The sequence below is a fragment of the Notothenia rossii genome, assembly GCF_949606895.1.
Source record: "Notothenia rossii genome assembly, chromosome: 11".
NCBI classification, from domain to species: domain Eukaryota; kingdom Metazoa; phylum Chordata; class Actinopteri; order Perciformes; family Nototheniidae; genus Notothenia; species Notothenia rossii.
In genome coordinates this window covers 45,627,818-45,653,956 of record NC_136910.1, presented here as the reverse complement: position 1 = coordinate 45,653,956, position 26,139 = coordinate 45,627,818, and the positions used below count along the sequence as shown (strand labels likewise).

The window sequence follows — 26,139 nt, the reverse complement described above, 5'->3', positions numbered from 1 at the left end:
TGGCTCAGCTCCCTTTTCGTCACAACGGTGCGGTAAAGAGACTGCAGTACCGCTCCCGCTGCTCCGATTCTCCGACCCATCTCACGCTCCATTGTTCCCTCACTCGAGAACAAGACCCCGAGATACTTGAACTCCTTCACTTGGGGTAAGGAGTCATTCCCTACTTGGAGTGGACAGTCCATCGGTTTCCTGCTGAGAACCATGGCCTCAGATTTGGAGGTGCTGATCCTCATCCCAGCCGCTTCACACTCGGTTGCGAACCGATCCAGTGAGTGCTGAAGGTCGCAGACCGATGAAGCCATCAGAACCACATCATCTGCAAAAAGAAGTGGTGCAATCCTTAGTCCACCGAACTGCAGACCCCCTCCCCCACGACTACGCCTCGAAATCCGATCCATGTATATTACAAACAGGATTGGTGACAAAGCGCAGCCCTGGCGGAGGCCAACCCTCACCTGAAATGGGTCCGACTTACTGCCGAGGACACGGACACAGCTCTCGCTTTGGGAGTACAGAGATTGGATGGCCCTGAGTAGAGACCCCCTCACCCCATACTCCCGCAGCACCTCCCACAGTGACTCCCTGAGAACCCGGTCATACGCCTTCTCCAAGTCTACAAAACACATGTAGACTGGATAAGCATACTCCCAGGCCCCCTCCAGGATCCTTGCGAGAGTAAAAAGCTGATCCGTCGTTCCACGACCAGGACGGAATCCGCATTGTTCCTCCTCAATCTGAGGTTCGACAATCGGCCTGACCCTCCTTTCGAGTACCTTAGAGTAAACTTTCCCGGGGAGGCTGAGTAGTGTGATGCCTCGGTAATTGGCACACACCCTCTGATCCCCCTTTTTGAAAAGGGGAACCACCACTCCGGTCTGCCACTCCTTCGGTACTGTTTCCGACTTCCACGCAACGTTGATGAGACGTGTCAACCATGACAGTCCCTCAACACCCAGAGCCTTCAGCATTTCTGGGCGGATCTCATCCACCCCCGGGGCTTTGCCACTGTGAAGTTGTTTGACGACCTCAGTGACCTCCCCCCGGGAGATTGGTGTCGATCCCCCTTCATACTCCAGCTCTGCCTCTAACATAGAGGGCGGAGTTGTCGGGTTCAGGAGTTCCTCAAAGTGCTCCTTCCAACGCCCTAACACTCCATCAGTTGAGGTCAACAACGTCCCATCCTTACTGTACACAGCTTGGATGGTTCCCTGCTTCCCCCTCCTGAGGTGTCGGACAGTTTTCCAGAACAACTTTGGTGCCGCCCGAAAGTCTTTTTCCATGTCTTCTCCGAACTTCTCCCACACCCGCTGCTTTGCCTCGGCCACGGCTGAGGCTGCTGCCCTTCGGGCCTGTCGGTACCTTGCAACTGCCTCGGGAGTCCCCCGAGATAACAAATCCCTGAAGGCCTCCTTCTTCAGTCGGACGGCTTCCCTGACCACCGGTGTCCACCAGGAGGTTCGAGGGTTACCGCCCCTTGAGGCACCTAGGACCTTGAGACCACAGCTCCCCGCCGCGGCTTCGGCAATAGAGGCTTTGAACACCGACCACTCTGGTTCAATGTCCCCAACCTCCACAGGAATGCCCGAAAAGCTCCGCCGGAGGTGTGAGTTGAAGGCCTCCTGAACTTGGGCCTCCTCCAGACGTTCCCAGTTCACCCGAACTACACGTTTGGGCTTACCAGGTCTATCCAGAGGCTTCCCCCGCCACTCGACCCAACTCACCACCAGATGGTGATCAGTTGACAACTCCGCCCCTCTCTTTACCCGAGTGTCCAAAACATACGGCCTCAGGTCCGATGATACGATAACCAAATCGATCATGGACCTTCTGCCTAGGGTGCTCTGGTACCACGTACACTTATGAGCATCCTTATGTTCGAACATGGTGTTTGTTATGGCCAATCCATGACTAGCACAGAAGTCCAGTAACAAACCACCACTCCGGTTCAGATCAGGGGGGCCGTTCCTCCCAATCACTCCCCTCCAAGTGTCTCCATCATTGCCCACATGTGCGTTGAAGTCTCCCAGCAAGATTAAAGAGTCCCCTTCAGGAGCCCCATACAGGACTCTTTCCAGGGTCTCCAAGAAGGCCGTATACTCTGAACTGCTGTTGGGTGCATAAGCACACACAACAGTCAGAGTTTTCCCCCCCATAACCCGCAGGCGTAGGGAGGCAACCCTCTCGTCCACTGGGGTAGACTCCAACAACGAAGCACCCAACCGGGGACTTGTGAGTATCCCCACACCCGCCCGGCGCCTCACACCTTGAGCAACTCCGGAGAAGAATAGAGTCCAACCCCTATCCAGAAGTAAGGTTCCAGAGCCGACGCTGTGCGTAGAGGTGAGCCCAACCAGATCCAACTGGTAACGCTCCACCTCCCGCACAAGCTCCGACTCCTTCCCCCCCAGAGAGGTGACGTTCCACGTCCCCAAAGCCAGCTTCTGTCGCCCGGGTCTGGTCCGTCGAGACCCTCTGCTTTCACTGCCACCCTTCTGGCAGCGCACCCGACCCCATCGCTGTTTCCCGTAGGTGGTGGGCCCGCGGGACGGAGAAGCGGAGGTGTTGCCCACGTCGCCTTTTCGGGCTGTGCCCGGCCGGGCTCCGTGGCAAGCCCGGCCACCAGACGCTCGCCGACGAGTCCTCCTTCTGGGCCTGGCTCCAGAAGGGGACCCCGGGCTTCCTCCGGGCCGGGTATCCTCACTTCGTGTGTCGTCTTTCATGAGGTCTTTTGAACCAATCTTAGTCTGGCCCCTTGCCTGAGACCAATTTGCCATGGGAGACCCTACCAGGAACACAAGGTTCCAGACAACACAGCCCCCAGGTTCATCAGGGCACACAAACCTCTCTACCACGGTAAGGTGCTGGTTCTTCAGAGAGGTCATGACCGAAAGAACGAGATCGCGGGTACAAGCGGCCGAGATGGGTTTTCTCCGCAGGGTGGCTGGTGTCTCCCTTAGGGATAAGGTGAGAAGTTCGGTCATCCGGGAGGGACTCGGAGTTGAACCGCTCCTCCTTCGCGTCGAAAGGAGCCAGTTGAGGTGGTTCGGGCACCTAGTTAGGATGCCACCTGGGCGCCTCCCTAGGGAGGTCTTCCAGGCACGTCCAGCTGGGAAGAGACCAAGGGGTAGACCTAGAACCAGATGGAGGGATTATATCTCTTCTCTGGCCTGGGAGCGCCTTGGGATCCCCCAGTCAGAGCTGGTTGATGTGGCCAGGGAAAAGAAAGTTTGGGGCTCTCTGCTGGAACTGCTACCTCCGCGACCCGACCACGGATAAGCGGGAGAAGATGGATGGATGGATGGAACAATTTTGGTAATCAATGTATCTTTTAAGTAATTTTTTAGGCACAGATTTGGGAATGAAAATAGTCAGTACTAGAGCATTACACTAATCCTAGTACTAGGATGGGTTAAATACAGAGGTCAAATGTCCCTGTGTGTGCTGTGTGCATGTATGTGTGCCCATTTAAAGAGGGTTTCATCCTCCAATTCTATTCTATTCATTAGTTGTAGCCCAAAGTTATTCATTATTTATAGATAAATTGCCCTATTTATCATGTTTTTTTTTTAACGAAACAGGCTGTGAGATGCAGGTTGTGTAGATGAAATGCATTCAGTTGGTGTGTGTGTGTGTGTGTGTGTGTGTGTTTGTTGTGTGTGTGTGTGTGTGTGTGTGTGTGTGTGTGTGTGTGTGTGTGTGTGTGTGTGTGTGTGTGTGTGTGTGTGTGTGTGTGTGTGTGTGTGTGTGTGTGTGTGTGTGTGTGTGTGTGTGTGTGTGTGTGTGTGTGTGTGTGTGGAGAGAGTCTGCAGGGACGTAGACAAAGCTTTACCTTGTAGTCCATGTGATCCACCGGCTGGGTGCTGAGCTCTTTTATGTGTGTGTTTACACACACAGTATACTGGAAATGCGCTTTGCACAGCATGGCACCTCACAAATCAAAGGACTGCTGGCACGCGGGGCTGTGGGTCTGTGAAAGCAGCAGTTTTTGGTGAAGAAACTCTTTCTTTTGCCTTAAGTTTGTGAGATTCACTGCTCTGTGTGATAAGCTGTCCACAGACCTTCATACACCTCTTAATGATTTTATTCTATGTCTCTCTTCAGTTCTCTGCACTTCTATCCTTCTCTGTCTTTCAGTTTCGCTCTCACCGCAGAACTTTCTGACTCTCCGTCACAGAAGTTCAGGTTGCCTAGCAACAGGGTCGAGCACATCGCAGCGGGTTGCCACAATGACAGTCGCTAGGCGGGAGCCTGGCAACAAAGACATCAGGTGTTACTTCCCACTGCTTGTCTACGGACACTTCCAACGACCTCCGACAACTGCAGTGTGTGTGTGTGTATGTGTGTGTTCACCTCTGCTCCAGTTAGCAGCAGAGCCTCCACTGAGGCTGCTCATGTCCCTTCTCATCTGTAATTATGTTGAAGTTTGTGTGTGTGTGTGTAATGTGTGTGTGTTTGTTGATTTCTGCTTGAGTGATCAGCCACTCAGTGCAGCTCACAGCGGAAGCTTTGCTCACGCCAGCTTGTCAGCCACAAAGGAAGACACACTTCTGGGTGGCTGGTCTGGTCAAGCTCGGAAATGACACACACACACACACACACACACACACACACACACACACACACACACACACACACACACACACACACACACACACACACACACACACACACACACACACACACACACACACACACACACACACACACACACACACACACACACACACACACACACACACACACCATTCTTCTTCAATTACAGCATTTAGCTGAGATGAACCTTGTAAGAGAGCTGAAAGGCAGAGAGGACAATGATCTGAAGTTAGGTTTGTTTTCTATGTACTTTAACTATTGATTCTCCTCTTATCTTCATTTGTTTTAATACCTCCTTGTTCTCCCCTCCCTGTATGAAGGTCTGTCTGTTGATGTCTGTTGATGTTGCACCAACTGCAGCACACTTTACCAGCCATAACACTGCAAACATGCTCATGAACAACAAAGACGTCATCTTTCCTCACCTAAAAACAAGTTGTGGAAGGACCTGTCACTGGCAGACATGAAAGTGTGTGATTTGCTGTAGAAATATGTTGTGTGAGCTTTCACCAGGAACACATCCTAGAGTGACTGGTCCAGTGTGGAATTTGGAGTCAAGAGGTCCCATGATATGGGAGTTATTGAAAAAATGTAGACTTTTCAAAAACTGCAGCATTGTAATCGACAATGCTGCACTGTCAAACTGCATGGAAGCTGTCATTTATTTCAAATGATCACATGACAAACACTATATCTGTTCAATCTCAGCATGCTGGCACCTCGCTGTGAGCATTTTCTACTCTTCCTTGATATAATAGTCAGTTGTTTTAGAGAAAAGTATCTGTCTAGAATAGATGCTTGAATACTTTTTTGCATTTAAGAAATAGTTTGGCCTTGAAGTTGGTTACGAGGTGGAAGCTGGACTCTATCCCCCTCCTACCCCCTTCATGGAGCAATTGAACATGAGGAGCACGTTCATCATCCAAGACTGACCCCCACATGAAACTGTAAATGTAACAACCACCGTAGATTTTCATCGTATGAACCTACTCTGGATTGGAACTTAAAGACATTATTATGTTTTAATAATCACTTATAAAATGAAACAGCCAACTATATTGTTATTATATTTCATACTGTTATTTGCATTCTTTATTCTTATTTATCCTTTTGAGACTGTGTACCTGTCCTATCCTAAACTTTAATCCTGTTTCTGCTTTAACACCTGCATTCCCTTACGGGGATCAATAAAGGTTTATCTTATGTCTCCTCACCTTAAATTGATAAAAGAGTTGCAAACCTAGGAGTATCTGAAGTTTCTTATTAATCCCTTTCCCCCCCTAAATGATTTGAATACACCCAACCGTAACCATTTCCAGAAAGCAATACCAAAATCTAATTTGGTTGATTTAGTGACTCAGCAGGTGCTTTACCAAAAGGGGCACTGAAACAGTTAATTCAGGAAGTGAGCAGGTCATGACATCATTTCCTCCACTGCCAGTACAGGAAGCAGGAATACAGCTTTCCAGTTTCCGCTCTGGTTCAGATCACGTTTGACTTTTCCTCCAAAAATGTCATTTTGACAGACACAACACCCAAAGGAGCCAAATACAAATAACTTTGACTGGATAGGTAGAATTTTGTAGAAGGTATCTTGTTGAAAAAGTGCTATAAAAACACACAGTAGAGTTTGTCTCCGACATGAGAATAACAAATGTTTTAGTATAGGTCATTAAAGAATGCCTTAAAAAAGTCCCAGTATAGTATGTCGAAAAAAGACAAGAATTATCATAAAATGTCATAAAAAGTAATAGTATAACAACAAATGTATTTAAAAAACATATTCAAGTTATCAAAATATCAAAGTATTGTACTGTATGTCATAAATAATTAAATCAGATAATGCCAGAAACTGCACATGTATTTTCCAAATCATGAAAAATGTGTGGTATTTTGTATGGAATATACATGGCAAAATGTAAAGATAATGAGATGTATATTACAAATAGCTTTAAATTAGATGTAGCCAAACAAATTGGGACACCAATACAAACTATTATTGAAAAAATATAGTCCAGAGATCCACATAAGAATTGGTAGAACTAAAATGTCTGCTTCCATATATAGATGAGTTGCAATCTGTTTTTTGGGCAGCAGAATAAACTCCAGCGCAGTAGCTGCTTCTGAGATGGAAGGTCAAGAGAGCGAGCTAAAACCACTTGGTAGCCCACAGATATTGATTTCTCCCACAGCAATCGTACTGCAGGAAAACATCTGGGGATGCTTCTGTGTGTTTTAAATCTACTTTGTTTTACACGATATCTGGCCTCTGTCCCCCTCGGACCAAACCATACATTCTGCAGCACTCTCCTCTAGTTTCTTTGTGTGCTGAACAAACACAGCAAGACTCTCACAGCAGACGGAGGGCACAAACACAAAAATAAAGGTCTAAAAAACACTGTGAGCCATCAGACAACTGAAGATGCTTGAACACAGGATGTGCTGGCACATGGGTTGGTTTGTGGGAGAGTGTGTGGTGAGTGTGTGAGCAGTTTATTAATGCCAGTGTCCTCCCTCTTCTTCTTTGGTTCGTCATCATGGCAAGCCGAGATGCAGCCGGCTTTTGTCTGGCTAAAACAATGGATGCTTCTGAATCAGAGTGGACACACACACACACACACACACACACACACACACACACACACACACACACACACACACACACACACACACACACACACACACACACACACACACACACACACACACACACACACACACACACACACACACACACAGGCACAGGCACAGGCACAGACACACAGGCAGGCAGTACTGATGTTTTCAACATACTATACAATAACATTATTTTTTTCCGACATACTATACCATCTTGTTGTTCCTCATATTTTCGACAAACTCACTTTGTCTTTTTTAATAAAAAGGGACATTGGATAATATGCTTTTTTTATTTCTTCTGATATTTCTCTGATATTTTTGACTATACTTTGTCATTGTTTGTCGTATTTTCCACATAATAAACTAAGTATTTTTATTTTACATTTTTCAACATGTATCGGTGCTTTTCCTTTTTATTTGTTCGACATACTATACAATGTTGTTCCCTCTGATATTTTTTATATTTATCATACACATTTTTCTGATATTTTCGTCAAACTAAACTATACTATTTTTTCTCATTTTATCAACATACTATACTATATCGATTTTTCTCATATTTTCGACATACTATATTGTAGTGTATCTCTTTTCCCCAAAAATCGACATAAATTAAAACATTCTACATCAATCCATTTAGACTTTATCACTCAGACTCCTTTTTTGACTATTAACTTCCCCCTTATTGTGTCTCTTTTCTCTCAGACAAATAACATGCTGTTGTAATGTGATCTGATTTTATGCTGGCACCACGGCTACTGTCTCTCACCAGTTTGGGCTCCAGCAGCTCAGCCAGCGAGACTTTCCTCCTCAGGGCTAACGTTCAACTGTCTGTCCCCTCTGCACAGAGCCAAATGAACCGTGGTGCTAATTGTCAGTCGGGGCTGGCTCTGTCTTTCTTCCACTATTTGCCTTTATTCCTCAATAGGCTTCTCCCACACTGTGCCAATATCCAGCCATTTCTGTATATATGTTCTCTCCCTTCATCTCCTCCTACATTTCTTCCCACATTCTTTATCCCTCCCTCTCTTCTTCCACTACAGCTGCTGAATCTTTCTTTACGCTCTTTTTGCTGCATGGGTTGCTCTTATACTGTATATACTAGTGACAATGGGTAATATCTTCCCTATCGTCCCCATTTGTAGTGTGGTTAAAATAAGCTTACACGTTGTGATAGACGAAACGAAACCATCATCATTAATCCATCTCTGTCAAGGACACAACTGAGCAAAAGAAAACAAAGCTTCTCAGTGTTGATGGAGAATATTTAAATAAAGTGTGGTTCATACTGTGAAATGGATTTAAATACTCTGACGCTTGGGATTATGTTGATTGATGTGGGCGAGTGATGAAGGACTCCGTATAGGCTCTAGAGACGGGGTCCTCAGTGGGATGGCAACCCCGGTACGGAGATCTTCCGTTGGGACGCCCCGCAGTCGAGGAGCCCCAGGCATGTGTCAGGGCCAACCAAAGGCAAATCACCGGCCAAGGACGTGCTGCTGTTACAATTCTGAAGTGTGCTCTGTTTAATGTGTGACCATGTAAAGGCGAGGACATGTAAATGAGCAGTTTCAGTGTGCACATGTATGAATTGTTAGTTTAATGGCCTACTGGGGTGCTAGGATTAGTTACGCAGTCAATCTGTTAATGGCAGAGGAAGCAGCGTGTGCACCATTGTTTCCTTTGTGATGTCTGAATATCTTTATGATGCCACGCCGACGGCCATGTGATGGTGCTGACAAGTGAGCAGACAGAAAAACACACCAGTTTGATTCTTCATATCATTTTTTTCCTGTTAGTTTATTTTTTTCAGTTGCTTAGAAAAACAAAACAAACAAGAGCTCACAAGATGACCCACTATTGCCAATCTACAGCTTTTCAATATTCATGAGAATATGCAAATGAAGGGGTGTCTCATTCAATCGTCGAGTAAGTCATGTGACCCGAGCTGAGGGGTCTAAGGGCACGCGGGGTGTGGGGGGGGGGGACTCCAGAGCCACAGACGAGGGGGGCGATCACCACCTGCCCCCAGCTGCTGTGAGAGCCAGTCGCTCTTTGCATAATGAAAACTCACCGTGGGTCTTTTTTTCATTTGCTAAAACACGGTAATACCACACTTACACAGCAAGCTGGGTATCACAACGGTTTCATGTCTTGAAAAAACCCACCAGATGGGAAATATATATAAATGAGCTAAATATAATTTAAATAGAAACCTAGAAACAAAACAAAGACAACAAAATAAAAACAATAAAACAAAAAACTCCTTAAGCAGACACACACTTACAGACGATTAGGCTGCACCTCAGAAAAACATTTGTGAGCATTATTCACCTTTCTAACTCATCTTCGGGGTTGTGTTTCTACCACACAGGATCTTAATTCTTGATGCAAGACAGAGAAAATTATAAAAAAAACACTTAAAACTGCCCACAGAGATTCAATGGGGAACCAAGTATGTGTGTGTGTGTGTGTGTGTGTGTGTGTGTGTGTGTGTGTGTGTGTGTGTGTGTGTGTGTGTGTGTGTGTGTGTGTGTGTGTGTGTGTGACGACTCCCAAAACAAAGAGCTATTTCCTGAAACAAATGCATGGAAATGCCAAACTCTAGACACACAACCACAGTCTTTCTGTTTGTAACATCTCGGTTGCACAGTCCTCCTTGATCCCAATGGTTTTAAATACTTGTAAATATACTGTAAGCAGATTATATATAAAGCCCATTTACAAATGGTACATGATTGGCTTGGTACGTCGATATCATAATTCACACAGTAGCTGGAATAAGGGTCACATAAGACTAGCTAATGAGGTCATACAACAACATTTCTTCTTTTCCTCAATGTCATCTTCAAATACACATGTTAAGTCATTTTCCTGGAAATCAAAGCAAATACAGTCAATGTTAAACACTTGCAAAATGTCCACTGCAAAGAATGGCTTGAGTAGGGGAATCTTTTTTTGAAAGAAGCATTTCACTTCTCTCTGTGCCATGCTCTTTTTAGTGTTTGGACATCATTTTTTTTTCTCTTCAACTGATTTTTTCTTCAGCAACGCTTTGTATAAGTCAAACATTTTTTTCCCCCAGCATGCCCTCTGCTGAACACGAGAGCTCCTATAAAGATGGATAAACGACAAGGCCACTAGTCCATTAAAACATACTACAATCCCTCCCTATGCTGAACCCATTCGTCTCTACTGAGATCTCAATATGAATCCATGAGCACTGATCCCAATTCAAACTTTTGCCTCTTTTTGAAGGAAAAAGCAAAAACAGTGCAAACAAATCAAATCTGTGCAATAAGGCCTACCGCTACTATCTCATACATACATTTCATCGTAAAAACAAGACTTTACAAAAACACTAAATGATTAAAAAAATAATATAACAACAATATCAAAGATGTGGTGAACAAAGCATGTACATGCACGGCTACACAGAGTGGAAGAGGCCGTTCTCTGTAGGACCAAACAAAAGAAATATCAGACAGCAGTGTTTTTGATATAATGCTTTTCTAATGCTCGCCATCCCCCCCCAATATTTATACTGCTTCTATTGGCGACACCGGGCCGAGCTGGGGGGGGGGGGGGGGGGGGGGGGGGGAGAAGGGTGCCAGAGGGGTGTGTCGTCTCACATGGGCTCAAGCAGCCATCTGCCACCCAGCTCCAGCCAGCCTGATCCTTATCCTCCGCCCAGCCAGGCCCAGCAGGCCCGCTGTCTCACCCCCACAGAAAGGCTTCCTGCTGGGGGGGGTGTGGGGCTGGGGGAGACAAAGGGGGGGGGAGGAGCTGTGGGAGCTGGGGAGCTCCACAGCGAGGCCCTTTGACCCGGTCCCAGACAGACAGCACCGTGTCTGCTCCCTGCCGCCTGCTCCTCCTCTCTCTCTCTCTCTCTCTCTCTCTCTTTTATCAGCCACACAGACCCCAGGGGCTGAGCGAGAGACAGAGGAGGAGGGGGGGGGGGGGGGGGGAAGAATGAGACAGAGAGAAGGGGGAGGGCGGTGGACAAATGAGCACAATGAAGAGACTGACACGGACTACCCTGACCCCCCCCCCCCCCTCCTCCATTCATCTTTGGGTACGAATCTCTCTATTCCCTACGGGCTCGCTGCTGCTGCCCTCTCCTCCTCTCCCCTGTGTGACCCCTCTGTTGTCTCCCCCCCCCCCCCCCCTCTCGATATCCCTCAGTGGCCAGCCCTGTGTGGCCCCTACTGGCCACATATACGCTGCTGTTGTGTGTCAAATACGCTTTTCATTGTTTGAACGCCACATGTAGTGTTGCCTTGATGGATCGGGGGTCCTGTTTAGTGATTCTTTTCTTTTTTGCGGTAGTGGTCACCCATCTTGGAGAAATTAGTGAAATGTGCAAAAAAACGTAAAGCATGTATTCATTTAGAGTGTTGTTAAATTCCTATGTTTTGGTAAAAGTGGAAGAGCACATTGATGCTCAAATGGAAAATGTTTCCGGGGGCAACAGAGGGGGGGGGTCTCCTCTCTGGCACCTAGGCAGTGGAGGTGGTGAGCTTCTGGATGGTGCGGTTGTAGTATTGGGTGGTGAGGGCCTCCAGGGGGTTCCAGTGGTGCGCGTGCAGCTCGATGACCTCCATGAGGAGAGAGCGGGTCAGCGGCGACTCGCCCGGGCTCAGCATCTTGTCCCTGACGGCGGCCAGGAGCTCCGTCATCATCTCAGGGAGCTGCTCCTCCAGGAGGCGCCCCATACTCTGGAGCTGGTGGAGAGACGAGGAGGTCAGAGGAAGTGTGTGTGTTGCTTACGGAGAGCAAAACACAACGTCTGGCACCTTGTTACTGTAGATGCAGTCAGACAGGAGAGTTCACACACCCTGTGGCCATGGTGTGTGTGTGTGTGTGTGTGTGTGTGTGTGTGTGTGTGTGTGTGTGTGTGTGTGTGTGTGTGTGTGTGTGTGTGTGTGTGTGTGTGTGTGTGTGTATCTGGGAATGGTTAGCCACCTATCTTTGCGCTTTCTGTTGTTTCGCCTCTTTTTATTGTTTTCTTATCGTTGCTGCTGAGAGATTTCGGTTCTTCTACCACGACCCAAGTCTGATTAAATCCTTAGTTCTACTTAAATTCACCTACACTACTTTATTATTCATAACCCTCGGGAGACGACCATGGAATATCAAAGATATGGGTTTGAGATTGTGCATACTGTGGACCTCTCCAGCATGTACTGCGCATTAAAGGAACATTACAATGAAACATGGGTTTTATGTCTTTCAATATAGGATCTTTTTTTCTTCCACATATATTTGTTCAGATGTTTTACTGCATTTAATTTCTTGCTGGCACTTACATTCAGATCAGCCTTTTGCTTGAAACTAAAACACGAGTAATACCTGTGTGTGTGTGTGTATGTGTATGTGTATGTGTATGTGTATGTGTGTGTGTGTGTGTGTGTGTGTGTGTGTGTGTGTGTGTGTGTGTGTGTGTGGAACCATACCTCCATTGAACAGCACAGCACTGCATCTTCCTTCACATCAGTGGACTCCAATAGCTATAAGGGACAAGAGCAGATCATATTTGAATATACTGGAACACTGCGAAGCAAAGAGCCGCACAGCAACAAGGCAGGTTTATAAAAATGTGTATATATTTGGATGTAGGCCACAGTAGGAGATTAAGCAAATGCAAGTGTGTGTGTGTGTGTGTGTGTGTGTGTGTGTGTGTGTGTGTGTGTGTGTGTGTGTGTGTGTGTGTGTGTGTTCATCAGTTCACAAGAGAAGGAAAAAAGAAGGCCTAATCCTAATTGTAAATATTTTTCTACATTAACATTTGAAATTTTGGAAGACAACACGACAGGCTTTCATCCTGGCAAGCTAGCTAACCGTCAGACATCAAGGCTGGCTCTGTGCACACTGTATATCCGCGTGCACACAAACAGCGCAGCCAAAAACAAACTGTGAAGCTGGTAAACATGCTAGCTGGCTTTCCACCCCCTCCACTGGCCCCATGCACAGATGGGCATATAACTGGCACTTTCAAACAATGCAGGGAGCGATGGCCACAAAGGGAGACAGACCCACAGAGAGCCTCCTATAGACATCGAGAACGGAAGCCGGGCACATCTAGTGCCAGATTACAGTTTACAGAATACTGCTTGTTTTACTCCTCTACCAGTCGGTTTAACAAAGTGCTACTTTGATTATCCTGAAGGAGGGAAAGGAAGTAACAGGGAGGAAGGGAGGGGATGTTTTTTTTGTTGCTGTTTTGATATCTAAGTAAACCTTTAATGAGTAGAACTGCTGCACAATGAGCAAAATAAAGTATAAATGCAGGCACAGTTATGGGGAAACTAGTGAAAGAGAACTTGTTTAGAAGCAGTCTGTCATTACAAGGTGATTTGAAGTGGCTCTAATCAATATTTTTCATAATTATGTATAACAATGTAACAATGACTATGCATTAGGGCTGCTCGATTATGGCAAAAATCATAACCTCGATTATTTGGGTCAATAATTGATATCACGATTATTAAAAAACGATTATCCATTTACTTTGAAAACATCAATTTATTGGAGATTGTTTTTTGAACAGTATGTTTTGAACAGTTGATTACCCTGAACTTTAACTATAATTCAACTGAAAAACCAATACAAAAAAAAAGTAATAATAAAAGAATAATCGTTTGGATTACGTTGTTTTCGTAATTGTTGCAAGCCATAATCGTAATTGCGATTCAAATACGATTAATTGAGCAGGCCTACTATGCATGCACAAAATGTTCTTTAAATATACTTATATGAAACTAAACTACACGCTCGATTGATACAGACAAATCCAATAGTTTCTGATTTGACCATTTGTAGTAGAACTTCATAATACTTAACTTTGATGATATGCATGCTTTGAGAGCAAAACAGACATGAAAACAAAGACATGGAAATTGTTTCTGATTCTTTGTAACTAAAAAAAGAAACAAGGATAGCCCATCTGATACTTCAATCCAAACTTAATGCGAGCTGGCTTTTATTTCCCCGCTGTAAGCTTAAATGGTATTCCACCTATAATTCAGGCCCGGCAGTTGCATGGCGTGGTGACAGTATGGCTGTTTGATGTGGGAACTACAGTCTCGTCTTTCCCTGAGCAGGAGAGCCGTGTGACACGCAGGATGGGCTGATAATGAGTTCTCCAGGGAGCCCAGTGTGACGCTTTTACTCAACACGTTTAAAATGGACTAATCTATACTCATCTATAATCGGTTCTCGTAGCCATTGAGGTAGCACTCTTTTCCCTCTTCTCTTTTTTTAAAGTAGAAGAGGAACAGCTGCAGGAAAACAACTTCTCTGAGAGAGTACTTAAAGCACAAAGTCTCTGTGCTGAAGCTGAAGTAGACAGATCTCTGGTTAGTTACATCACAGAGAAACAAAAACTCTGCAAGGGGAAGCGCTGGGAGTCTGTGTGATTTCCATTTACAGTATTTCCATTCAAAACATATTTTATCTGGAAGATGAAAAGCTAGAAGAATTAAGACAGCCGTGATCATCTTGTAGCGCAGAATGGAAAATATAAACCCAACAACAACTTGAATGACTCAGTGAAGTCAGCTAGAACAACATTCATATTTATTTAAATGATTAGCGAAAGCTTCATCGTGCTTGAATTCACTCTTTTATATTTTGAAAGCTGTCATCATATGCTGGCTAAAAGAAAAGTGAATGATGGACGAGTGCTTAGACAAAAACATGTTTCATCAGAGTACTAATGACACGCAGAGCGCTCAAAGTTAGAATTATGACTACTTCAACTTTAACTGCGCTTCCAATAGTTGCATAGCAACAGAAGCATCAGAAGGAGAAACTTCCCTTAGTAACATTACACATTACCCTATTTATGTACTTCACTAACTGCTCGACAAAAAACCCACTACAAATTAAAACACTTACAATAACATGATGCTCAGTATTTACAGTTTATTTGAAGAATGATTGAAACATTTTAAGTTAATAGTCGAAAGCCGTGAGGGCCCAATCTGACTTTAAAGAAGGATACCAAGAAACAATATATATAGCCCTGTGGTCACCAGCAGCGTGCTTTCTGCAGTGTGCACCTGCAAACCACTGCAAACCACTGTGCCACATGCTTCAGGAAAATCGTTTTTTATGTTAATGTGAGCGCCCTGCTACCTGCCTTCTGATTTGCCATGACTATTCGGCTGTTCAGGTCTGTTCCCCCTTAATAAAGGAATGTTGGATTACTCCTTTAGTAATTTTTACAAGGTGCAGTATCATAAAACATAAGCTGTAATCTTTCATCTTGCCTTCCTACATACTTTAGCACAATGGTCTGGGTAAATATCCATGCCAGTGTAGGTGTATCCAAACTCTATAATTGACATGTTTGCTTTGACACTTAGTAAAGGATTATCTTACTTAGTGCATCTATGTGGATTGTGCGTATATAAAAAAACACTTTTGGCCTGTGAGTGTTGATTGGCTCATATCACCGCTCGCTGACCTGCCCCATCTATATGAACAGCTGTCATGTCCACTTTAAACACTTTCTTACACACCTTAGCTGTTACCTAAGCCTGTTTTGCAGGCTATAATTACAGAGGACAGCTGCTGCAAAATGCACCGCCACACACGAGTACTCTCATATGCACACATTATGGCACATAGCTTGTAACAGAAACTGACCTCTACATGTTACGACAGGAGAGACAAAAAAACAGACGGCTAAAAATGGGTAACAATGGCTCATGGACATGGAGGTGTTATTAGAAATCATTTTGCCAAATAGGTGTGACACCGCTGACGCTGGAATACGGGAGGTGTGTCATGTTGTGGAGAGTCCTCTAACAAGCTGAGATAATGATTATTCTGGACATACGCTCAGACAGGGTGTGGATGGCATTGGTTGTATGTTGATTGTTTGTTAGCGAGACGCTGGGTGTGTGTTGCGCGCCAGACGGGCAGAGGTGTGGACGTGGGCAGTGAAACTACCTTGCACGTGTCTGAAAACCTGCCATTATCTCTTCTCTCTCTGAAAACTCCACATAAAAAGGTTTTTCTCTCCCAGCCCCTGTCATCTCCCCTCTCCTTCTTCTCTCTCTGCTACCTGTCGTGCCGTCAGTGAACTTCCTCCGCAGTAACTGTCAACCTGACCACAGGCTTCTCAGCTTCCTCTTACCTCTTCTCTTTCTCCCTCCCCCCCATCCTCACTCGCTTCCCCTTTCAATATTCCATCTGCCTTTAACCACTTCTGTATCGCACCGCGTCTGCTGTGACTCCCCATTTGGTTTCCATGGTCACCAAAGGAGTGTGTCTAAGAGAACACGAGCAGCTGATGAGAAATGGACCTTGTGTCAAGCATTTTCTTGGAAGTGATGATGTCCTGATTGTTCAAACCACGTACCAAACCCCACAGTGGTGTATCGAGTCTAGACAGGGTCTGGCCAAAAACAGGAAACTTGCTACATGTTCCGATCGCAACAGACAAGATAAACAGACAAGATAAACAGACACGGCTGGAAGCGTTCCTCTTACTGGAGCCAGCAGATGAGTTGATTCATTGGTAAATAAACATACTTGTAATAAATGACAGATCTGGATACAGACCTCTCGTAGGCAGGTGTAGATGGGACACACCAGCACTCTGAAAGGGTCCGCAGAGCTGCTCCTCATGGTGCCAAACACCTCACACAAGAAGGTGATGAAACCTAACCACCTCTCCACATCCGACTGCTGGAGCTCCTCCCGACGGGCAAAGTCCCTCTGAGGAGAAAGAAAAGACAGATGGATATAAAGTTGGAAAATACCCTGAAACTCTACAGGCTATGCAGCTTGTGTAGTAGCTGGAGAAGTAGGTCGTATAGGTGGATATCTAAGTGTCCCTTAAATTCATCAGCAGTGGTGATAATCACCATTAACATCTTTGTTATCTCCCTGATGGGGGTTTTTGCAGGTGGCACACATATTAACCTCGCAGCTTGAAGTACTTAAAGCCAAAAAGCGGTCGAAAAACACATTAAACAAATCCATGGATTTCATTTTCTGCCAGGAGTAGAGGAGAATATGTTAATTTGGTTTGAAAGTGAAGGGTAGTGAACTGTGTCAGTGCTGTAAAAGTGTTGGGGCTAATATGGGTTAATGCCTAATGCGCACTTTTAAAGATGTTATACGGCAGGTTAAACTGAAACTGTATTCACTCAGAGGAACTCACTCTGATTTCCCAGAGTGTACTGCCCGTACTGAAGTGCACTAGAGAAACTGGCGGCTTGTACTCTCACATACTCGTACAACACTGCTGAAGGTCTGTTTGTACACAGACATACACAGAATATGCGTCTTTGAATGGACCAACAAACGAAACGATGATGAGGAAGGTGACAGAAGCATCAGGGAACAAAAAAAGGCCAAATGCTCTCCTCGGCTTTACATAAATAGGATATAGCAACAGACCATGTTTAATGAAAGCATCATCCCTGATGTCTTTTTTTCAAACACTTTTTATAGAGCCAGACTAATTGCCCCCAAACTGAGATCCAGGGCTCTGGGAGTAACATCATTAATTATGGCCTTCATGAACCCACTTTTAAAATGTTTAAAAGCAAAAAGCCAAAATGTCAAAGACCAGGAGGGGGTCCAGGCTGCCTGGGAAGAGGGGATTAAAGTGAGAAATAAACAAAGAGGATCTGACCACAGAGCTGTGTAAAAGGGGGGGAAATAATAAAGCAGAGAAAGAGGGTAAAATAATTACGGTGGGATTTACTACTGCTGGGTCAGGGAAAACAATCACTACATCTAAAGAAATGGAAAAACTGAGGGAAGGAGAAAAAAAACAAGAGTGTGGGATAGTAGTCAAAAAGAGCATCTGCTGGGAATGAAACGGGAGTAGGAGTGAAAGAAGGGTAACGGCAGCAGGTGGGTTCACTTTTAGACCTCGGATGTCTTCTGAAAACAGCGTGTTCATCTTGCCTACTTTCACAGCAACTACCACTCTGGGAGCTTTCGTCTGACTCGTGACAGAGGAAGGGGCGAAAAGGAGGAGAATGCTAAGAAACAGAGAGAGAGTGGAAGTGTCTGTGCAGGGAGAAGTAGAGAGGCACTGGCCCGTGTGGTTCCGGGTGAGGGGAGGCGATAAGACGGGGGAGCGCGGTAATAGAGAGCTCATGAGGGACGAGGTGGGGGAGAGAGGCATGGAAATATATAACGGCTGAGAGGATGTTTTCATCATGGGTGCAAGACTGGAACTGTGCAGTTGAGTGGAAGGGTGGAAGGACGAAGGGCGGAGGGTGAAGGGATGGGGGGGGGGGGCTGTCTCTCTCCCCTGGGTGTTTAGATTAGAAACTTTGCCCACTGACATTTACAACATGACACACACAGTTGGCTTCCACCTGAAAGTGCTTCCTCATAAAACTAAGCAGGTGTGAGGCTACTGAACAAACTTACTGCTAGAAAAGACACAACAATCTGTATTTTGGGCTTTTAATTACTCACTCATGGACAAATACCATGGTAATGTTCAACTCATTTGTCCTAGCGTGATTTTTTATCGTACAGCTATCTTTGTCAAACTGCATCTTTGTGAAAGGTAACCAAGCTAGTTTAATAAGTACTTCAAAGAAAATTGCATCGACTAAATCGAGCTACATTAGTTATGGGTGATCATTGAAGAAAATCAAGTCAGGTCCATGAAATGAATGAGTAAGCTATTCTGAAATATCTAACAGAAAAGCTTGAGCAGCTAAGCCATTCCCTCCCTCTCACCTGCAGCATGTTGAGCAGCAGAGATCTGAACTTGGTCCCCTCCACCATGAACAGCGCCATCTTGTCACAGAGCTTGGCGGCTGTGGCGGCGAAGCTCCTGTCCGACACGGCTTTGGAGTAGAGGGTGCTGACCACCTGAGCCAGGGTCTCCTCGCACCGTGCCGAATTCTGCGCCTCCTCCATGAAGGAGGCCAGCTGCTGCTCCACCCCACTGCTGTTGCTCCTCATGCTGTTGAGGAGCTCCACCAGCCGGTCCATGCTCTGTGAGCCGGGGCCCGACGCCTCCACACCAGCCTCTTCCTGAGAGGGGAGATGGAAAAGTCGTGAGTGGCAAGTTTCAATTTCAATTTCAATTTACTGTTGGTTTAAACACAAGCTAGGAGCATTTCTTTAGTGATTTCATTATATGCTGACTTGAATGAATATTTACAGTGGGAAGGTAAGATAAGAAGTACTTTATTGATTCCAATTTGGGAAATGTTTCGCGTTTAGAGAAATTAAAAGACTAGAAAGAAACAATCCAAAATGTAAACATCTCACATAGAATTTAAAATAGCATTAAAAAAGTAGAAAATATACATCTTGAAATACAAATTTAAAGTAACAAAATATAAAGCAGGATATTATATATACACTAAGTGTGTAAGGAATGGAATACTAAATATCAAATGGAATACATATATGTAAAATGTTGTTAAAGTCCAGTTATCCAAGGCTGATATTTGTGCTGATGAAAAGTACTTCGGCATTAGTCACGATTAGCTTATTTAAACCATTTATACATTTTTTGTGTATACTTTAGCGTCTCTGTTGCACAGCTAACATGTTTTGATATATTGTGGAAGAGAACCCCCATTTTAACATTTTGTTTCTAGCCTTGGGTCTTTTGTTGCCAATCATTCCGACATTAGATTCATTGTATCACTGACACCACTGCTTGTTCATTCTTTCCTCTCCTCCCTGCTGTGTGGTGCCGCGCTGTCAAATCAAACCACCCCTGGTAGTAATGAGTGAGAGGAGGGAGACAGAGCTGAGGGCAGCAACACAGTTGGCTGACTCGCCAGTTTAGTTCACACATCAGAAACTGTTAGGCTAATGCCGCTTTTGTTTCTTCACCTCCTTAGCGAGAACATGTTCACCCCTTCCTGACAGTCTGGGTGTGTCAGCATGAATGCTTAATAACCAAGCAGACGAATGACTAAAGCAAGGCAGTGCAACAAAACTATGCGTCTACTGTACTGTCTATCCATCCATAAATGACAGTGTGTGTGTGTGTGTGTGTGTGTGTGTGTGTGTGGACATTATGAAAGTAATTATACAACTAAATGGTGGCGTGTGTGTACACAGATACATTAGTCCTGATTGCCCTAAGACTGACTGACAGGGCCTAAGCAGCTTTTCCGTACCTTGTCCTTTAGTCTCCTCCTCAGCCTCTCCTTTGACGACTGCAGCAAGTCGATTTTGGGCCGCTCCGACTGGCCCTCGCTTGCCTTTCTACTTCCTGGTGGGTTGGGAGATTCCTTTTGAACTGTCGGTTGTGGGAAAGCATTTGTGTTTGGTGCGGACTCAGGTCTGGGGGATTCAGTGGGACTTCTGAAGTCTTGAGGTGCACTGATCTGCTCCTCACCTGGTTTTACATTCTCAGTCTGTTTGTCTTTGGTTGCTCTCGGGGGTACTCCTTTGTCCCCTGTAACGTTCGTCTGTCCGTATCCCTGAACTTTCTGATTGGGGTGCCAGCGCCTGTTCTGGCTGTATCCGTGGTGCGGGGGTCCTCCCTGGCGCTGCCCATGTCCCCCCTGGTACTGGCGCGGCGGCCGACCGGCACTACTGTTTCTGTTATCTCCCTGTTCCGGTATATTCTGCTGCTGTTGGTTTTGACATTGTTGTTGGGTTAGATCCCTCTGATGCTGTGGGGACTGTTGTTGTATCAGCTGAGGTTGGTTCTTCACTCCCCCGCACCCTCCGCCCCCTCCGCCTCCTCCGCCCCCTCCACCTCCTCCTCCTCCTCCCTGAGGTCGCTGCTGTCTCCTGGATTGAGAGAAGTTATAAGAAAGCTTATTTGTGATGTAGAAGAAGCTTGAACGCCTGTCTATGTCACACTGGCCCCAACATGGCATACAGCCTCCACATCTTTAGTTTGATAAAAAATGCACTGTGTTCTTGAACTCCTGTTCTGGTCCCGGTGACTTGCCACACTCTTCTGTAAATACTATGACTGTTCACAACTAGACACAAACAGTAACCCATCATTTACTGATATAAAATTTACGCAACTAAACATCCAAAAGCCCAATGCCTGCTTACATGTGGATGCACAGTGTGTCTGTGTATTCCTGTCCTGCATAGCTCTGTCCTTTTGCTGTACTGGCTCTGGGCTTCACGAGCTGCTGACATATGGTCCAGGGGATTAGTCGCCCTGGCACCGTGGAGGCAACCTATTATCTGCCTCAGCCAGTGAACCTTTGCTCCCTTAACCCCCCTCAACTCTTTAAATGCTTTTTACATCAGGAAATTGTGCAGGCGGACGTGATTTGCAAAGGAAATAAATCTTGGCCCTTTTCAACAATAAAGTAAAGAACTTCTTGTGATGGGATCAAACCGGCCACAATGCCAATCAGTACAGGCCAATCCCCACCTCCCGAGTCTTTACTTTTGGGGCTCTTGCGGGTACCAAACACCTCCTAATTTTGAATCTTATACGTTGGCAGACCATTATTTTTACCAAAACACTGAACAAGAACTCAAGAGTACTTTTCTTTAAAAAAGGCCATAAGTGCATCTACACAGAGTGAGAATCAAAGAAAATGTAGATATTGGAATATTTAGTACAGCTTCTAAAGAGCAGAGAAAATAGTGAGAGTATTATGACATGCAACAAAGGTTCCAAGGCTGGAATCTAACCTGGGACAGTGCAGTTATATATTATGAGCTCTCACCACTCCAATAGCGAAACACTCTAGGGACAAGGTTTCTTTAATAAAGACATTTAGAAAAAGAATCACAAAAGTAATATGTGACGTCCAACAGGCTTTGTAAGTCTGACGTACAAAGAGAGGCAACTTTCCTGAACTTTGAAGTTCGTCAATGCCAAGACTGCAATGGGGGTTTTCATTATGTTTCACAAAAGCATTTCCTTGCACTTAATCATTAAAGAAACTTTCAAATGCGCGATTTTAGGATAAAAGATGAATCTAAAACCCAGACATAGTTTCAGACAACTATTACACTTTGTGAAAGAGAACTGTGTCTCGCTACCCCACTCGTTTTGCAAAGAAATACCACTGAAAATGAACAACCTTTGAATGACTGTTTTTTTGTTCTAAAAGAAGTTGAACAAATCCGTATGAACAACTTCTGGGAGAAGGAGACAAGGCAGAGATACTGGATTCTATCATGTCTGCTAAAGTTATATAACGGAACTTCTAAAATCTTAAAAAGAATATTCAAAAAGTGGTATAAAACATTATAGTCGATGAGTTTAAGCCCTGATGAAAATGATTTAAGCGACCAGCAGCCTGTGTATGTGATGTGTGTAAAGTGTTTAGATACAATTCATACAGAACTTCTCATCCGTTGTCATCAACATACGGAATTATATTATCATTGGCATAATTGTAGTGCTCCAATGATTATTCGAAGAATACAAAAATGAATCTGCAGCCACTTATTCATAATAATGTTAGTAGTTTTGAAGCAATAAAAACTTGATGGTTCCACTTTTATTTGTCTTGTATTATTTGATGATAAACTCACCACTGTAATGGGCATTTTGTAAAGCTTAATTAGCAGATTTATCAAGAAAGACAATAACTGTAAAAAATTTTAAAAAAAAACTCCTTGCAACCGCGACTGCTACTTCTGTGTCAGCAGGAAATGTTGTTGGTTTGATGAATTCGACACTGAAGGGAAGGAACGTGAAGGTGTTTAAGTGTATTCATGTTTTTTGTGTGTGTGTGTGGTTCATTCGTTTTATGTCTCGTCTGGCCCCTTTGCTCCACTCTCTCAGGGAGGTTGGCAGACAGTTCATCTTCTGCCTGTCTCCTCTACCCAACATCCTGCCTCAGACTTAATGCCACTCTTTCCGGCGCTATGCAAATATCATCAGTGCCTTTCGTAGACTAAAATAGAGCTCTTCTATCGCACACAATGATCAGGAAAAACACTCTTGTCACGCGCTCCCATCAGCATCATTCAATGTCTGTTTTTTCTCTTTTTAACAGCAAACTTTAAAAAAAAAACTACTTTACATTATAAACCAGTTTTAGTTAATCATAGAATAAAGTCTAACAGCTTAACAATGATTGACAGAAATCGTGAGATCTCATTAAATAACTGCAGTGGGTGAGATTATATAATCTTTTGCAAAGCTTTAGAGTTCTCCGAGACACCCTGAGTCTCACACATTCTCTCATCTGACGATCAGTTTGATCTTTACACTAGCTGTTAGTTTAGGCTCGGCTCTAATAAGCTCTTCTCCTGGTGATGCGTAGAGGTGATTGGGAGACAGTAATAAAATGTTAATCATGTTTAATGACTGAGAGCTCTGCAGAGTGAGGAAGGGGGGAGCCCTCCGGGGAGGTGTTTGCTTTAAGGATAAATGATGAGGCCACTCAAATGTCATGTCAGAATTTCTTGTGACTTAGAGACAGAACTTTCCATCAAATACAAAACTAAAACATTTTTTTTGTTGAGGTGATAAATAGGTAACATTACGGTATAATCAGATTGAAATGAGTGTTAGAATTAGTGCTCCCTATTTTACAATACTTCTAAGATTTCCTTTCCAGTTCAAATATTAAATGTAAAAAACCCGATAATGGTCCCACCAATTACCATCCGACCTTTTGATGCCGAGCCTTTGTCGAGTACAATAAATCGAATGACTGTTTCAAATGTCAGAAATGTATTCAGGTCCCACTTGGTGCGCAGGATCTGGCTCATGTTGTCACTAACCTGGCTGAGACATGCCGCCTTCCACCAGGGCCGTGAGGCAGGAGTATGGTTAACTGGTCTCTGGTGAACTGATCAAGCGCTCTACAAGCAGGAGAGGAGGTCAATGCAGGCGAGTGGAAGGATGATGAGTGGAGTAAAGTGGCAGAAGAATTTGTGGAAAAACGGCAGTGAAATTTGTAGAAGGAGTAAAGGGGAAGACAAGAGGTTAAAGAACATAGAGGGGAGGGAGGGGAGCAGCGAAGCAAAGAGAAAAAAAAAGAAAAAAAACACTACAGGTTGATAACTATGTCAATCAAACAACATGCATAGAACTACAGGAAGTGGTGGCTAAAAAGATGAAATGCTTTGGTAGATATGATCATGGGAGGAGGTAGGATACAGAGGGTCGATCATTAATGTTGCGGCGGATGATTGTGGATGGAGGACTCGTGGAACCATCGGTTGACCCAGACGAGCAAATTGATCGGCCGGGGGAAGAGGAGCCTGCAGGCCAGACAGTCAATAACTCGGCCAGAGTCCATGCGGGCCGCAGCTCACGGGTTTAATGGACTGTGGGGAGACAGCTTTCTGCTGCCTGACTGAACATTTGCATTACTTACTGTTTTTCACAGGTTTTAGGATTCAAAGTCTCAGGGACATACTGAATGTGTGCACACACACATGCAGGCAGGCATACATCGGAGAGAGATCACAGTCAACAACTTTGAGTAATCGTGAGCAGAAGATGAAAGCAGGCGTTTCATAGGAGATGCAGAAAATCCAAGCAGACCTGCTTTACTCAAGTGCATGAATATAAAATCATTTGGAATAGTGACTTAATAGTGCCTTTTCTTTCTTTGAGTTTACATTTACATCAAGACTACCACAAATATGACTAGATGTGAAAACACTACCTCCATAACAAGCACATCTTCATCAGTAAAGATCTAAAAGGGTAGGAGAAGGAGCATTTGAGCTTCTCCTTTGCTGCTTTTCTGTTTTGGAGCAGAGAGCGGTAAGCAGCACATTCCAGTAAATCTCAACTAATTTCAGCCCTGCTTGACGCGCATACTAAAGTAGAAACACATGCACTACCTCCCCTTCTTTTCCTTCCTGCCGCAGCCAGCCTACACTTTTCCTTTACTCAATCTCACAGCCTCACTCCGTTTCTCTCTCTTTCTTGTGCTTATATAACATTATATGTGTGGTTCCTCATTACGATGAAAATTCATTGTCAGGGAACTTGAACTCAAATCAATATCAACATAAGAGGATTAGCATGTTTGATGGACAAACAGGCAGTTGATGTATTTCATGAGCAAACATGCTCAGCTTCATAAAGGGACAGGGAGCTGGAGGCCATATTCTGAGCAAACTGGAAATTCTGTACAACAACAATCTGTTATAGGACTTTCAGAGCTCTTATGCTGCGGTCTGGAGCAGGGTCGCCTTGCTCATTGTGTCGAGTCTTTCACGTCCCATTTTTATATTTATTTTGGGTCTTTGTAAATGTGTATAAAAACCTTCGAACTATGATGAAATTCTTGCTAGCTTTGCTAACATTCCACACATGAAAAACCTTTTTTAAAGCCCAGAATGTCTTTGTGTAAACTCTAGTAGGAGCTTTTTCTCCCTCTAGCTACAAGGAACCTCTAAGAAAGTGATTTATCCCGCAGGCAATCAGCGAGGCTTTGCCCTCAAGGTGTTTTTCACTTATTGTGTATTTAGTTTATTACTTTTTGGACAATAAAGTTGTATAAAATCCTATTCTACAGACTTCTGTCATTCCCTGTCTCTCTCTCTAATTGTTGCGTTCTATAAAATCTCCCGCTGAGTTTGGGTTTTAAAAAAAATCTCGTTGATGAATCACTTAGCCAGCTGCTGACATCTGCAACTCTTTTTTCGTCCTGCTTTCTCCATCTCTGCAGTGCAAATATATTTGGCCAACCATAAAATACTTCTCTTGGGTTAAAGGACGAATGAGTTCAACTTGCCTCAGAGGCAAATTCTAAGTTTGCAGGAAAATATTCTTAAGCTAATCAATAAAAAGTAATGAACTAAGAACATTATTAGTGAAATGATACCGAATCTGCTTCGTGCTTGAAAGCTTTAGAACTACCGCCAACCTACCTTCGAGCTTAACATTTCACATTACATTCAGAAAGCCTCTGTCACAGGTTTAACTCATTTTGCCATTAGTTATAAACATTTTGCAGTATTTAAGAGTCTGTATCTTCCTGCTGTGTTTAAGCATGCAAGGCACTGTTTTGT

The 26,139-nt window shown here is 44.4% G+C and overlaps 1 protein-coding gene across 2 annotated transcripts in view; it reads right to left on the bottom strand.

The window, feature by feature from the left end:
• Positions 1-8,993: 8,993 nt before the first annotated feature.
• Positions 8,994-26,139, bottom strand: part of ctif (CBP80/20-dependent translation initiation factor) — a 52,935-nt gene continuing 35,789 nt past the window's right edge. Inside the window, exons 9-14 of one of the 2 annotated variants that reach the window (XM_079658362.1) lie at positions 23,890-23,970; positions 20,343-20,964; positions 18,937-19,236; positions 16,786-16,941; positions 12,669-12,722; positions 8,994-11,936 (exon numbers count right to left, since the gene is read on the bottom strand). In XM_079658362.1, the coding sequence (XP_079514488.1) occupies positions 11,712-11,936; positions 12,669-12,722; positions 16,786-16,941; positions 18,937-19,236; positions 20,343-20,964; positions 23,890-23,970 (1,438 nt within the window). In that variant the 3' untranslated portion in view covers positions 8,994-11,711. The remainder of the gene's footprint in view (positions 11,937-12,668; positions 12,723-16,785; positions 16,942-18,936; positions 19,237-20,342; positions 20,965-23,889; positions 23,971-26,139) is intronic. The other variant, XM_079658363.1, reaches the window with a different exon arrangement.